The sequence below is a fragment of the Pelmatolapia mariae genome, linkage group LG4 (genome assembly GCF_036321145.2).
Source record: "Pelmatolapia mariae isolate MD_Pm_ZW linkage group LG4, Pm_UMD_F_2, whole genome shotgun sequence".
In the NCBI taxonomy this organism is placed as follows: domain Eukaryota; kingdom Metazoa; phylum Chordata; class Actinopteri; order Cichliformes; family Cichlidae; genus Pelmatolapia; species Pelmatolapia mariae.
This window is the reverse complement of record NC_086230.1, coordinates 1360743-1377030: the sequence shown is the minus strand read 5'-3', so window position 1 is coordinate 1377030 and position 16288 is coordinate 1360743. Positions and strand designations below refer to the sequence as shown.

General features: G+C 40.4%; 1 protein-coding gene across 6 annotated transcripts in view; it reads right to left on the bottom strand.

The window, feature by feature from the left end:
• Positions 1-576: 576 nt before the first annotated feature.
• The window catches only part of jupb (junction plakoglobin b), a 120115-nt gene continuing 104403 nt past the window's right edge, over positions 577-16288 (bottom strand). For 5 of the 6 annotated variants that reach the window (XM_063471044.1, XM_063471045.1, XM_063471043.1 and 2 more), the window contains 6 exons: positions 13286-13438; positions 11798-11917; positions 9708-9858; positions 7513-7634; positions 6986-7028; positions 577-716 (listed from right to left, as the gene is read on the bottom strand). In XM_063471044.1, coding sequence (XP_063327114.1) covers positions 580-716; positions 6986-7028; positions 7513-7634; positions 9708-9858; positions 11798-11917; positions 13286-13438 — 726 coding nt within the window. In that variant the 3' untranslated portion in view covers positions 577-579. The remainder of the gene's footprint in view (positions 717-6985; positions 7029-7512; positions 7635-9707; positions 9859-11797; positions 11918-13285; positions 13439-16288) is intronic. The other variant, XM_063471046.1, reaches the window with a different exon arrangement.

The window sequence follows — 16288 nt, the reverse complement described above, 5'->3', positions numbered from 1 at the left end:
GCAGTCCTGGCACAGCAAAGATACTGCACAGGACCTTCAAGCTCCAAGGGTTCTGGTAGACAACGCAAGCTTGAAGGATAAAGGGTACCCTGCAGGGGTGAGAGGGGATTTTTTTAAATACTGTGATATATCTTAGTCTCCCCTTGGTCAGTGCATACTGTTCAGTTCCCTGGTCTTAGTTTCCGTGTGGTTCCTTGCCAAGAGTTAGTTGAGTTAGTTTTGTCCTTATAATCCTGTTGGCCTATGGCTTTTTGCATCAGCTGAATAAAGGGCTAGCCTTTTGTTAACTTCCACCTGCCTTCCTTTGTCTGCATTTGGGTTCATTTGGGTTGTACAATTTATGGATGTTAGTTATGGAAGTTATCAGCTAATTTCTGGTTAAAAAAACAACAACATGGCAGTCTAACGTGATAACACTGAGGTCTCAAAATGCAAAATCCAGAAACCAGTGGGTGAACACATACTGGGCATAACCTTCTTCTCATTTACAGTGAGCTTCTTATATGGCTATATATTCGGTCTGACCACAATAACACTTTAACCTGGACAGAAAGTAAACATCATCGGTATGATTACCTGTTAGAGTGGCTCAGGGTAGGTCTGTCTTGGATCATAAGTCATGTCAGGAATGTAGGGCTCATGGAGGTCGGGGTCTAGCGGCAGGGTGTCCAGTGGCAGATCGGCATAGCCATATGGGGGGTAAGAGTCATCTAACTCTGAGATGCAGAGACAGACATAACCTGAGTGACTGGTGGTTTGTATTTTTCAAACTATTCAAAATTAAAAACACTGCTCCTAGTGTTACAATGAGGATTTTCTGTCAGCACTATCAAATCAAAACCTTCAGTTCACCTCCATTTTGGCTCTTAATTTTAAATTTGTTTTGGAAATTTTAAATGCCATCCCCACACAAACATGGATACATATTGTTACAGTTTCACTGTATCAGATTGTATGATGGAGGGAAGTATATAGGCCAGGGGTAGGCAACCTTTCTGATGATGAGTGCCATCTAAAATTTCCTGAGAAGTCAATGTGCCATATGATTGCATTTGCAGTAAACTTAATAACGCTCTATATTCACAGTTACACACTATATAGAACAACTTTATGGAATTATATTTGTTCACAGATGTTGGCAGCTATCAGCGAATAGTTATCAGCTATTTTGAAACAAAAAAAAGACACTTTTTATCCATAACAAGAACTCCATAACAGCAAATGAACTGTACAACAGAAAATGCAAATGCTATTTATGGTCTCCTCACAACAATGATACGAGAAATAAACTGGACCAATATGGCATGTTTGTTAATACAGAGATACACATGTTAATGTGATCTCTGGTCTCTCACTTGGAGACAGAGGTCTCCGAGTGTCCAGCATTCAGACGGCTACCTGAGGACACTCTTCATGTGAGAGAAAATCTGCTCGCACAGATATGTAGAGCCAAATACTGTCAATAAGGCCTCTGCAATGTTCTGAAGACAGTTAAACTTGTCAGGTAGTGACAGCTCCTGAAGCATTTGAAGTGTTGGAATGTGTAAATTTCAACATCGCTTGAAAAAACTGCCAGCTAGCAACGTCCCTCTCACCGGTAGGCTAGGTTATTTTCAGCCAATTACAAGTTGAATCTGGTAATTGGGGCTGTTAGATAAGATACCATCATTAAGAAGCGGCACAACTAATGTTTCTATGCGAGCTAATTTGTGATGTGCACCGCTGGCCCGGCCATTTATTTTTTAATGCACCTCTCAGATTAACTCACTGCGTGTCGTGCCCAGGGCTGGACTGGGACAAAAAATCAGCCCGGGCATTTTGACTAGAGACCAGCCCACCAGGTATTAAAGCCATAAAGCCTTTGAATGAAAGCAAACACTGTTGTGACAGTGTTGTACACTGTCTTATTGGTATATGTATGATTTATATACATTTTACATCAGATAAAAACTTTGGTTGTAAGATTCAGATAATTATTTATTAAAAGCGAGACATTTTAAATGAGAATAAGAAAGAAAAGTATTTCTTTGTGCCCCCCTTTCCCTGTTAATGCCCTACCTGGCCCCCCTGGCAAAACTTTGCTAGACCCGCCCCTGCACAGTTACCAGCTGTCAGCTACTTAGAAAAGGATGCTGGTGTTATTTGTCTCTCAGAAACAGTTCATAACTTCCCTTCAACTCATTCATGTCACCTAAAAGGTAAACCTGTTTCTCCATCACCTGTTCAGCTCTGATGATTCAGTAAGGACATCTCCTGGTTTCATCTTCATGTTTCCCTCTCACCACATATCCAAACCGACATCATGACCAGCAGCTTTACAGCTGTGGCTCCAGCAAACATCAGCTGATACTAGAAAATAATATTAAATAAATTCTAACAACAGCTGATCAAGCTTAAACGTGCTGCTGTTGTTTAGCGCGACATCCGCTGGTTTCCTCTTTCTGGCGCAAAGTGGGCGATAAACAAACAAGAGAGACGATCAGCTGATCATTGATCAGTTTCACGATTGAAGTAGCAACAGGAGAGGGAGGGGGAGAGACTGAGAGGAGAAGAGGCAGCTGTGCAGCGTAACGACAGAATAACTCCAGCTTTGTGTCTTTTTTCATCCTAGCTGAAGTCCGGGACAAACTGTGTTCCTTTTCAGCTCAATACAAAACGCGTAATATTTTCTCTGAATACGAGACGATTCCGTATTTTTACGGGACGGTTGGCAACTCTACTAACTAACCTTATGAATAAAATAAAGTTCACTATCAGTAACATCATAGCACCCACCCAGCTGTATAGAAACTCCGTCATGCTAGCTAGTACGCAGTACGAGTTATTGTAACTGACTGTAAAAAGTCAGCACAACGAAAATAAACTCCACCTAAACTTGGTTTATATCTGACCCAGATAGACTGCAGGTCATAACTTCTTACCTGAAGACTTTGTGACTCAGTTGGTTTAACAGGTCCAGTTCTCAGTTGTTTTTCATCATATCATATCACATCAAATCACATCATATCATATCAAAATCTCTGTTTTAATTAGCAGTTTTAGATCTATATATAAATATTTAATCAGGGGTTCCTCAATGGTCTATTTTTTGTTTATTATTCTTTAACCTTTACATGCTTCTTCTTACTACTCTCACAAAGAATCATCTAGCCAATCTTATGCTGATGATATACAATTGTGCTAATATTTTTTTTTCCTGATGATTGAACCCTCTGTTCACAAACTAATGAGGTGCACTGATGACATTAATTTGCTGGATGCCTCAAAACTTTTTGGAATTAAACAGAGACAAGACAGAAATGTTTGTTGTTGGTCAAAAATGTTAGAGACTGACAAACTGCTCATATATACTATCCCTCTCTCTGAAACAAGTCAACAACCTTGGCATCATTTTGGAGAGTTTTATTAATTACATCAAAAAAGGTCACCACAATTACTCTCCTTCACTTACAAATATATGGTTAGGTTAGAAAGGTTAGAAAATTCTTGTCTCAAACTGACTATAAGATATTGGTCCATGTATTCATATCAAGCAGGTCTGTTTGCAGGATTATCCAAATCCTGATGTTCATTCAATATGTAGCAGTCAGAGTTCTTATAGGTATGGAAAAATTTGATCACATTCCCCCAGTATTGAAGTCACATTATTGGCTCCTGTGATCTATGTCCTTTCTTTTGAGTGGTGGTGTGACTACAGCACATTTGAGAGAAACAGAGGTGAATGTTGGATCTACGGACAGGTCGGCCACTAAAGGTATTTATTAGTGGAAAGTGTTATAGCGCTAAGAAAAATAAAGAAAATAAGCAAAAGATACACATTTTGGAGGAAAAGATAGGTAAATGGAAAGACAATTAGCAGGAAAATTTGATGATAATAAATTTAAAGAGATTTGTTGGCTTACGTGTAACCTTCATGAAATTTATAACAAAAATGCGGAGCATGCAATCTTTCATCTTAAAACAAATTTGTATGAGAATGGTGAAAAGACAGGCAGACTATTAGCCAGACAACTTAAGCAAATAGACAACCAGAATGTTATTACGGCAATTAAAAAGAATGATAAATTAGTTATATCCTCTTTGGAGATCAACATGATTTTTAAAATATTTTATCAAGACTTATACATGTCTGATAACAAAGTAAGTATGGACCTGCTGAACACATTCTTTGATAAAATGACAGTACCACAAATTTTACAGGGGGTAGGGACAAATGGGAAATTCCCCTAACAGAGACAGATGTAAAGGAAGCTATCCATGCAATGAAAACCAGAAGGACACCAGGAATCTCAGCTCGGCTTCTCAGCAGTTTTATCACAAATTTATAGATTTGCTATGTTAATTTTTAGCTTAAGTATAACATGAAGCTTTTGGATATGGACTGCTTCCTGTAAGTTGTATTTAGGCAGTAATATCACTAACTCCAAAAGGCTATTTAACTGATCCAGGTATTTACAGAGCGATAGGTTTAACCAATGTGGATTGCAAAATTCTATCCAAAGTATTAGCAACAAGGCTGGAGGTTGTACTACCACAAATTATTCATAAAGATCAAGCAGGGTTTGTCAAGAATATAATATAAGGATAATATGAGGAGATTACTACTGCTGTGGGTAAACAGAAATAACACAAATCCTGTATTGGCTATATCTTTAGATGCACAGAAGGCTTTTGATAGGGGCCAGCTTCCCCGCTGACCCCAGCAGGCACCCCCGTTCCCTGGAATCCATCAAGGCTATGGGGCCCGGGCTTGGGGGTGGCTGTAGCTCAGGTGGTAGAGCAGGTCATCCACTGATCGGAAGGTTGGTGGTTCGATTCCTGGCTTCCCCTAGTCTACATGCCAAATATCCTTGGGCAAGATACTAACCCCAAATTGCTCTCCGATGCATCCATCGGAGTATGAATGTGTGTGAATGTTAGCTATAAAGCACTTAAAAAGATGTGCTTGTGCGAATGGGTGTGAATGGGTGAATGCACAAGTTGTGTAAAGCGCTTTGAGTGCTCAGATGAGTAGAAAAGTGCTATATAAGAACCAGTCCATTCAATACAATTCAATTTTATTTATATAGCGCCAAATCACAACAAAAGTCGCCTCAAGGCGCTTTATATTGTACATTTACCATTTACCATCTGGACCGGGGCCCACAGCAGCACCGCCAAGCCCCACACAGCCCAGGGCAGCCCACCCGACCCCACCGCAGAGGAAACTACACCCACCCTATCATCCAATCATCTCCCAGACTACATAAGACAATAGACACCCAGGTTGAGTCCATTTACCATCTTTTTAGAGCCATTAGCTATTCAAATTAGAGAAAATGCAGAGATTAAAGGTGTATTCGTGGGAGGTAGAGAACACAAGTTGTTCCTATAGGCAGATGACATCCTGGTATTAAGCCAAGAACCTACTAATTCTATCACAACGCTATTAGAGGGGATTAATAATTAGTCTGTGTTTTCCAGGTACAAAATTAATTGGCATAAATCAGAGGTGATGCCAGTCTCCCAAGCTTGTAGTCACAACCTAATATTGGGCTTTAACTTTAAGTAGGTGGACAAAGGAACGAAGCATCTTGGAATTGAATTGAACCCAAATATTGAGGATATTATGGCTAACAATATGGGAAAATTAATAAAAACAAAATTAATAAAAACTTAGACAAATGGAGTAAACTAAATTTGAGATCGTGGGGAAAAGTAAACACAGTAAAAATGGCTGTAGCATCACGTATCAACTATGGGAATGTTGCCTATCCTGCAACAGATGTTACAAAGTTACAATAATATGATAAAAATAAAAATAAAAGTCATTGTTGACTTTGTTCAGTGGTGTGAGGACTCTTATCTCCAATTGAACATATCTAAAACAAAAGAAATGGTTATTGATTTTAAGAAAAAACAAAATGGGGACAGAGTCACTTTAATTAAAGATCAGAAAATAGAGCAAGTGCAATCATATAAATACCTTGGGATTATAATCAATGAAAAAATTAACTTTGATGGGAATTGCAGAAATGGTCACCAGCACCTTTACTGCCTCATTTCCACATTTACTGAAAAATTGTAACTTTGTTTTATCGTTCTTTTATTAAGTCTGTTTTATCTTTTTGTTTGGTGGCCTGGTTCGGTTAGACCTCTGTCACAGAGAAAAACTCCATGAATCAGATAGTGGGATGGTCCAGCCATCTGATAGTTGAGTCACAGTCCTGTTTAGCCTTCCTGTACTCTAAACAGGTACAACAGATGGCTTTATCAATTCTTAAGAATGGTTCCCATCCTCTACGGGGTGAATTTCAGCTTCTTTCCTCAGGATGGAGGTTTTTAGTTCCAAGATGCAGAACAAAGCGTTATAAAACCAGCTTTGTCCCTGTTGCTGTCACTGAACTCAATAAGAATTGCTTTTTAATTTGATTCATTTTGTTTAACTACTAAATATGTGTTTTGTCAGGTTTCATTAGGTGCGTGTATTGGTGAAGGAATGCCAAATGCTATCATTTTTCTGTAAAGCAAATTTACCTGTGGGTATAAATAAAGGAACCTTAAACTTAGATTTTCTTTGGAAGTTTGGTGAACCCCATATTAACATTAATCAACTTTCCCAACCAAGAAAGATAAGGGGGATTAGCCCTGCCCAATACAGAGTATTATAACATCTCTTTTGAAATTTGAATTGAAATTTGAAATATTATTGTACGATCTGCTGTGCAATATAAAGCGCCTTGAGGCGACTGTTGTTGTGATTTGGCGCTATATAAATAAAATTGAATTGAATTGAATTGAAATGGCTTGATTAGGCAAACATTGGGCAGGGAAAACCGATATAGATTGGATTTTAATAGAACAAGAGCTTGCAACTCAGTTCACACCAATTGATATTTTATCACAAAAAGTAAACAAACAGGGTAAGATACAAAATCCTATTTTGAAGTTTTGGAAAACACAATGTGCTCTGAAACACAATTTTCTTGTGTATCAAAGTACTTACCATCTGGAAGATATGTAGGCTCCAAAGGAACTGCAGTATGAGCCTGTGAAGACATTGTTAGACATAAATACAATAATACATTTTACTCGAAAAAAGTAAAACATTACCTATTATTTAAATGTAATACATTACATCACTTAGTTATTCCCTAGAGGAATCATTGCATAATATGGCCTGAGATGTATTATCACATAATTAGTCTTTAACAGTATAAACCTTAGGCCACAGTCAAACAATAAAATTAATTAATAATAAAATGTGATGACTTCCAGTTATACCACAGCAAGTAAATAATATTAGTAGATCTAAAAGGAGACAGGCCTGCTAAGTTTCTGAATCTGTCAAGTCAACTAGTAATTATCTGCCTTTGCCAAATTTTTGCTAAGAAAGAGCAGGTTGGAAGTTAGTCTGCAGATGATTAAGACAAACCAAAATGAGGTTAACACTCTTTAAGAGTGGGTATGGCTTTTGTGCCAACACCTCTGCACACAAAAGCACACAGACATCCACAAACATAGGTATTTTACCATTTCCCAGGCAGCAGGGTCATGCTTGAACAGCGAATGTGTAAGCTCCACTGACACTCTCTTCCTGTAGTCGGAACTCTTGTCTTCCGAAATGCGGAACAACACTGCTGCGGCATAGGTAGCTGGAGAGAGATGGCAACATCAGTTATTTACAAACAGAATTAATTATCAAGTCCTTTCACGAATGAACATATTTTGAGTGTAAGGAAGCTTCTGTGTTACAGAAGTGTATATACATATAGATCCATGATGGACTGTATGTGTGTGTTCCTAAACCTCTGGATGGGGCCTGAGATGTTGAGAGTTCTGCACAGTATCTTGACTGCACTCTTTTGGATACAGACCTCCAATCTTGTTCCTTAAATCTGCTGGAGCCACTCTTCAAGTCTACCACTGGGACCACTTTGGACTTTACCTTCCACATCTGCTACAGATATTCCTTCAGCGGTGGGCACTTTTGGATTTCGTGGTAGTTGGTGGAATGTTTAGTGGAAGTTTAGTGTTTAAATCGATGACTGCTCCAGTCTGCACGCCAGATATCCTTGGGCAAGATGCTAACCCCAGGTTGCTCTCCGATCCATCTATTGGAGCGTTAATGTGTGTGAATGTTAGATAGAAAGCACTTAGGAATGTATAAAAGTTTTGTATGAATAGTTGAATAAAGTGCATTGAGTGCTCAGGCAGAGTAGAACAGCACTACATAAGAACCAGTCCATTTACCAGAACTAGTCCAGTTGTTGTTGGATAGGATTGCCACATCTATCACAACTGTGGTTTTCTGCTCCTTGTCTAGTTCATTAGCCTACAGCTGCTTTTTTGTCTGGAACTTGCAATCCCACAGGACCTTAATCCTGTTCATCTCAGCAACCATTGGTAGTATCTTGGCATGTTCTTGTCCATATGCTGCACAAGTGTTCCTATATACTACCCCAGACATTTGGTTGTGCTTTTCAGTGTATAAGGTCCCAGCTTGAGTGTTACATCATGCTACCATTAGTTGGATAGCCTCCAGGGCACCTATGCACAGCTTGGGTCCTACAGGTGTGTTAGACTCCAACTCTGTGAATCTGCTGCTTATGGCCTGTTCTTGTGCTGCCATGATCGGAACCTTTTTGCTTTTAGTTCAGGTTTTAATAACCGCTGGTAAGATTTCTTGATGTCTGCTACTTACTCTGTCAATGACCCATAGCATGTAGGTGCTTGGCTGTCCATAATTGCTGCTCTTCCTCACCTTCTGTTTTCAGCTGCCTGGGGCCTTTTTGGAGCAGATTCGTGGATTCTAAATGTTTCATCCTGGACTCATCCTGGCTCTGACGTTCACTAATCCTCGTGGCTCAAGGTGCTGGACTTTGGGTGGAGACCTCAATGCACTGTGAGGAGTTTTTTGTCTTGACATCAGTGGTGTTTATATCCTCCTGTGGCCATCTAATTATTCCTGCTGAGTATGTGATGACTAGTAGGGTCTATGTATTCATGGCTTGGATTTTATTCATAGCATTTATCTGGGTTCTCAAAACCTGTCTCATCTTCTGGAGGCATTTGGCTGTTGCTGAGATTTGCACATTGTTATCATAGTTCATATTGGCCTGTGGGAGACCCAGGTATTTGTAGTTATCCTGTATGTCTGCTGTTCTTTCCCTTTACAAATCCACCCATTTAGTCTGCATCAATGTTCCTGTCTTTGCATCCATTCAGCAGAACATTCTTGATGTGAGGCAACAGTGCTAACCAGCACCACCATGCTGCCTCATTTACAATTCCACTTAACTTTTTCTTTTCTTTTCCTTTTTTATTATTTTTTAAGGAGCATGAAATAGTCCAGAAGAACAAGGGGCTGAATTAATATCTGTAGCAGATGTGGAAGGTAAGTCCAAAATAGTCAAAGTGGTGGGAGGGAGCTATAGATATATCTGAGGTATTTTAACGGGCACAATTGGCATGGCCTACTAAATGACTCATAAGCTACATTTCCAGTTTCACCCATTATTAAATCCAGCAAATAGCACTCATGATACACAGGTTTTTCCCACATTCATTGTTTTACTACCAAAAAGCCTTGAACTTCTTTTTTTTAACTTACAAATGAATACAAAGCCATAGTTGAAATAAAAAATTGAACATAACGTCTTAGGTGTCTGATGAATTTTGTTGTTTCAAGCAACAAGTTTTTCTCCTGCTAAATTTTCAGAACCTACCAATTCCCTCGTTGTTTGAGTGCAGCAGCTCCATGAGTGGTGCTGATGCTCCTTCTGCATCTATGAGCTCTGCAGAGTGTTTGTCCAGGGCTAGCTCACACAGTACTCCTGCAGACACTCTTTTCACATTCTCCACATATGAATACAGCAGCTGGACAGACACACACAGACACATAGATACATAAATCCTGACATTTCCCAACACACATTACTTCTTTGGCTATCCTTATTACCAAAAACATTAGTACCTAAATCAGTGCAGATGCTTTGTATAGGTGATTGAGGCTTGTAGTAAAAAATCATTTTAGTGCTAAGTTACATTAGAAAAGCACTATATAAGTAAGAGTCCACTTACACACTGATGCCAGTGTCGTGAGAATCCGATCAGAATTGTCAGAATTTTTAAAGTTGGCTTTTTTGTGTGAAGCACACAGCAGGAAACGTTCGCCGTCAGAGGTGTTTTCCTTACTGAGTATACTTTGTGTGTTTTTGGCAAGTCTTACTAAAGCACAAAGAAGGCAAGATGCACTTAATTCATGTTTGCCATCCCAACAAGTTCTGTTTGCCCAACTAGAGTGTTTTTTGACACAAGACAGTGGTGTTGTGGTTACTGTTGGATCACAAAATGAAGGTTCTGAGTTTGAATCTACTGGCTAGCTAGTAGCATTCTTTTTTGGGTTGCATGTTTTCCCTGTGTGAGTTTCAGAGGTGACAAGCAACTAAGTACAAATATTTTGTTACTGTAATGAAGTATAATTTTTAAGTATCTGTACTGTACTTGAGTATTATTTTTTCTGACACATTTGTCTGTTTTAAAGGTACAGTCAGTAATTTTTTAGGTTATTTAATAGGAAAATATCCCTTAAATTTGTGCCCTTCAAGGATATCTGTCATGTGGACTGGAGCAGCCATTCCAATTACCAGCCTTCTAATTAAAGTGGCCTTTTGGGTGCATGTGTTGGTGTACGTGAGTATATGAGCTGTAAATAGTGAGTATGACTTATAGTATAACTCGAGTGCTATTAAAACTGAGGGGACACAAGCATGAGACCCTGGTCAAGAGTGCTCATCTACACGTCTCTCTCCAAACCCTCCATGTCTAAGGTGCATGTAAAATTGAGAGGCAGACACCAGTGAAGACGTGATTAGGACTGCCTTGGCAGCTCCGCCCATCAACCACTGGGTAACAAACCTGCCCCCAAAGGTCCTTTGTGTATGGTTATGTGTCATGAAATGTAATGACTATAGTGTAATAAAAAGGAGGGACAGATGGCTGCATATCACAGCCAGCAAGGCCATGTGGATGGCCTTACCAACTGTGGTCTATGCACCACAGTTACACATGTTCAATTTAATTTTTGTAATGACATTATCATCCTAGAGGTATTCATTGAATGAAAGACGAAGAACTCAGCTATGAGGGCTCTGAGCAGGACTCACATTATCTCTGTTTTATCTAGTAGTTTTAGGTACTTGTATAATCTTTTGCATTTAGTCATTTAATATTCATGCAAGATGAAGTCGAAATACTTTGTCTAAAAACATCAGTCTGTCACAGAAAAACTGATGTTCAAATCTACTAGAACAACTTTAATTGGACATTTATATTTATGGATGGAAATATATGAAATCCTACTGGCTTTAAACTCCACAGTGTATATTTAGTGGTATGGGAACCAAATGTTTTTAGCAAGAAAGTCAGCAGTTTCTGTAGGAGCCTGTAATCTTAATGACATGTGCGCCTTGATGTGACTATTGTTGTGATTTGGTGAATGGACTGGTTCTTATATAGCGCTTTTCTACTCTATTTGAGTGCTCAAAGCACTTTATACAACTAACTCATTCACCCAATCACACCCATTCACACAAGCACTTTTTTCTAAACCGTTTAGTGCTTACTGTCTAACATTCATACACATTCACACTCTGATGAACGCATCGGAGAGCAACATGGGGTTAGTATCTTGCCCAAGGATATTTGGCATGCATGGATCGAACCACCTGACCTGCTCTACCACCTGAGCTACAGCCACCACCATTTGGCAGTTTATAAATAAAATTGAATTAAATATGCATGCATGTGAATGTACCTGTACAAACAGTGGTATGGTCTGCATGCTGGCAATCTCTCCTCTGTTTATAGGGTCTCTGGCCAAAATATGAAGCGCTCCTGTGCAGCCCTCTACTATTTCCTCCATGCGAACGCCATCCTGAAACCAGGAAAAGTGAAGAAAGTCAGGCAGACAACCATCAAGCAAAGAAACAAAGCAGAGGAACCTCTAAATACAGTAGAAGAATTATTATTAGAACTTTTGCTTTATTTTATTTTTTGACATATCATTGTTAGTAGGTGCTTGGTTAGGTTTAGAAAAGCATCATAAATACTGTAAAATGTGATGCCAAGGATTCCCAGCCAAGTGTCAGAGGGTTCATGATCAAATAATTGATTTCAAACACCAATATACTGTTGTAGTTTTATTCAGCGTTAGTCTCCCACTGTACAAAAATAAGCAAAACTGCACAATTACTTTTAGAACTCGAACCGTTTCCTTCTCTCTCTCTGCCCCATAGTTTTCATCTGAACTTCACCAACTTAAAGTACACTCCGCTCTTCTTCAGCTTCCCTTCTGTCTCTTCCACCTGCTCACCTGACTTCCATGGGACTCAGAACCGTTAGTTGTTCTCCCCCAAGATTTTGGATGCACTTCCTCCAGATCCCTGGACTACAAACTCTCTCTCTACTTTAAAATCACATCTCAAAACCCATCTATTCAAAATTGCATACCCTTCATCATGATTCCGTTTTAGTCAATTTTTTTATTACCTTTTTTAGCTTTTATACTTGCTTTTATACTTTCGTACTTGTTTTTAATTTTTCATATACCTTATTTTTTTATTTTTTCGTACTAATGCGAGGTGACCTTGAGGGTCTTTAAAGGCACATATAAATAAAATGTATTATTATTATTGTTAATATTATTATAATAAAACAGCTTTTATAACTTTCACTGACAAAAAAGTCACAAATTATAAACCTAATGGAATAAAACAAAGATTAATATGAAAAACAGAAGATGAACTATCTAGTCCTCATATATGTTTAGAATAGCTCTGAATTTGCCTTGCCTTAAACTGTCACCATCAACTGCAGAAGTCCAGGCTCAAAAAAACTAAAATCTAAACTTAGCTTAGATTATTAAATCAATGTCACAGCTCACCTGTGAGCAATAAACATTAAATAACTTGTTGAGATTCAATGTTTGTGCATCAGTAGTGGGTCCTACAGTACTAAATGATACCAAAGAGAGCGGATCACTCCAGGTTCAACATTTCTGCTTTATTTCACATTTTATACTCTGCTCTCTTTGTGCACACACAGCGATTGTGTCTTTGTACTTGTACTACTTATGCATGTCTAAATTCCAAACCCGCATCACAGATGAAACCTGTCAATGCATTCTTGTTATTTTCTTTTTACCCACACTGCCCTCATTTCCTTACTTATGTGAAGATTGGTGGCTGAATTTCCGTGTGTGTGTGTGTGTGTGTGTGTGTGTGTGTGTGTGTGCTCTCCATACCTGGTATGTGTGCTGTGTAGAGGAAGCATGTCTTTGTGTATCCTGGTGAGCTTTGAGCAGCAGGTTCACCAGTCGTGGAATTGCACCTGCCTCTCTCAGTGATGCCTGATTAGCTGGGCACAGTGCCAGATTCCGGATGAGTCCAACTGTGGCCTGGACACAGACGAGAGATCAAGACTTGTTTCTGAAAGTTATACATGTAGTAGAAGAATAGAAGAATAGAATAATCCTTTAATTGTCCCACAAGGGGAAATTTGGTTGTAACAGCAGCCAGAAAGACACATATACAAACAAACAGTACACAGGACACAGAACAGAAACATACACAATTTTTCTTACATATTTACATTACGGATACATATACACATTAAATTACAGTAAATCCAAATGGTACATCCTGTTATTGTTTGAACATTCACTCATCTGCACTAAAGTTTGCTGACTAGAGTGTGATGCTACATAACTAAGGAAACCACAAGGATGTGGTCCACCACACTACTCTTAGGTCCAAACATCCCCAGGACCATCCCCAGGACCATAGTAATCTTTGCAAAGCAGATATATATATATATATATATATATATATATATATATGTATATACATACATAAAACAAAAAAAACACCTTCGGTTTATCCTTCAAGCTCGGGTCCTCTACCAGAGGCCTGGGAGCTTGAGGGTCCTGCGCAGTATTTTAGCTGTTCCCAGGACTGCGCTCTTCTGGACAGAGATCTCTGATGTTGTTCCCGGGATCTGCTGGAGCCACTCGCCTAGCTTGGGAGTCACCGCACCTAGTAGTCCGATTACCACGGGGACCACCGTTACCTTCACCCTCCACATCCTCTCGAGCTCTTCTCTGAGCCCTTGGTATTTCTCCAGCTTCTCGTGTTCCTTCTTTCTGATGTTGCTGTCATTTGGAACCACTACATCGATCACTACGGCCGTCTTCTTCTGTTTGTCTACCACCACTATGTCCGGTTGGTTAGCCACCACCATTTTGTCCGTCTGTATCTGGAAGTCCCACAGGATCTTAGCTCGGTCATTCTCCACCACACTTGGGGGCATCTCCCATTTTGACCTCGGAACTTCCAGGCCATATTCGGCACAGATGTTCCTGTACACTATGCCGGCCACTTGGTTATGGCGTTCCATGTATGCCCTGCCTGCTAGCATCTTGCACCCTGCTGTTATGTGCTAGATTGTCTCTGGGGCATCTTTACACAGCCTGCACCTGGGGTCTTGCCTGGTGTGATAGACCCCAGCCTCTATGGATCTTGTGCTCAGTGCTTGTTCCTGTGCTGCCATGATTAGTGCCTCTGTGCTGTCTTTCAGTCCAGCTTTGTCCAGCCACTGGTAGGATTTCTGGATATCAGCCACCTCCTCTATCTGCCGGTGGTACATACCGTGCAGGGGCCTGTCCTTCCATGATGGTTCCTCGCCTTCCTCCTCTTTCTTGGGTTTCTGCTGCCTGAGGTATTCACTGAGCACTCGGTCAGTTGGGGCCATCTTCCCAATGTATTCTTGGATGTTCGTTGTCTCATCCTGGACTGTGGTGCTGACACTCACCAGTCCCCGGCCCCCTTCCTTCCGCTTAGCGTACAGAGGTTCCCATGGTTCCCATTCGCCTGCGGGATCCCCAGGCACTTGTAACTGTCCTCTATGTCTGCAATGTTGCCTTCTGGTAGCTTGATCCCCTCAGTTCTGACTACCTTCCCTCTCTTTGTTATCATCCGACTACACTTCTCCAGCCCGAATGATATCCCGATGTCATTGCTGTATATCCTGGTAGTGTGGATCAGTGAATCGATGTCTCGTTCACTCTTGTCATACAGCTTGATGTCATCCATGTACAGGAGGTGGCTGACAACTGCTCCATTCCGTAGTCGGTATCCGTAGCCAGTCTTGTCAATGATCTCACTGAGGGGGTTCAGGCCTATGCAGAACAGCAGTGGGGACAGAGCATCTCCTTGGTAGATCCCGCACTTGATGGTGACTTGTGCTATGGGCTTGGAGTTGGCCTCTAGTGTTGTACGCCACATCCCCATTAAGTTCCTGATGAAGGCTCTTAGGGTCCTGTTGATCTTGTACAATTCTAGGCATTCCAGTATCCAGCTGTGGGGCATTGAGTCATAGGCCTTCTTGTAATCAATCCAGGCTGTGCACAGGTTGGTCAGTCTGGTTTTGCAGTCTCTGCTGACTGTCCTGTCTACCAGTAGCTGGTGTTTTGCGCCTCTGGTACTCTTGCCAATCCCTTTCTGTGCCCCGCTCATGTATTGACCCATGTGCCTGTTCATCTTAGCCGATATGATGCCTGACAGGAGCTTCCATGTAGTACTGAGGCAGGTTATTGGTCGGTAGTTGGATGGCACCGGTCCCTTCTTGGGGTCCTTGGGGATCAGGACCGTCCGACCTTCGGTTAGCCATTCCGGGTGTCGTTCGTCAACTAGCAGCTGGTTCATTTGTGCTGCCAGACGCTCGTGGAGTGCAGTCAGCTTCTTCAGGCAGTAGGCGTCAACCATGTCGGGGCCTGGTGCTGTCCAACTCTTCATACTGGAGACCCTTGCTTGGATGCCACCGTGATGGTTAGTAGACCCTGTTCAGGGAGGTTGCTATGGTCTGCCCATAGTTTGGAAGGGGCAACATAAGATTTATGCCAACTTGTACAAACTTGCTGTGGAGTTCTCATGCCTCATCTGTACTCCTCTGAAAGAGGAGTACTTTGTAAAAGGAGGAATTGTCTGAACCCCAGCACAGTTGAACACATTTTGTTCCTGAATAAAAACTGTTTGAAAACAGTTGTCCCTCTGTCATTATTAATTATTTAAATGTTGACAAAATTATTTATTGATAAACATTTGACAGCTAATATTAGGTTCAATTGTATTGTCATGGTATATAGCCTTATTACACCAAACAAAAATAGAAATTTTGTTTATATGAATGAATGCATGCATTTAAGATAAATTGATTTCTTTTACTTGGCAGTCTAAAGTTTTGCAACATA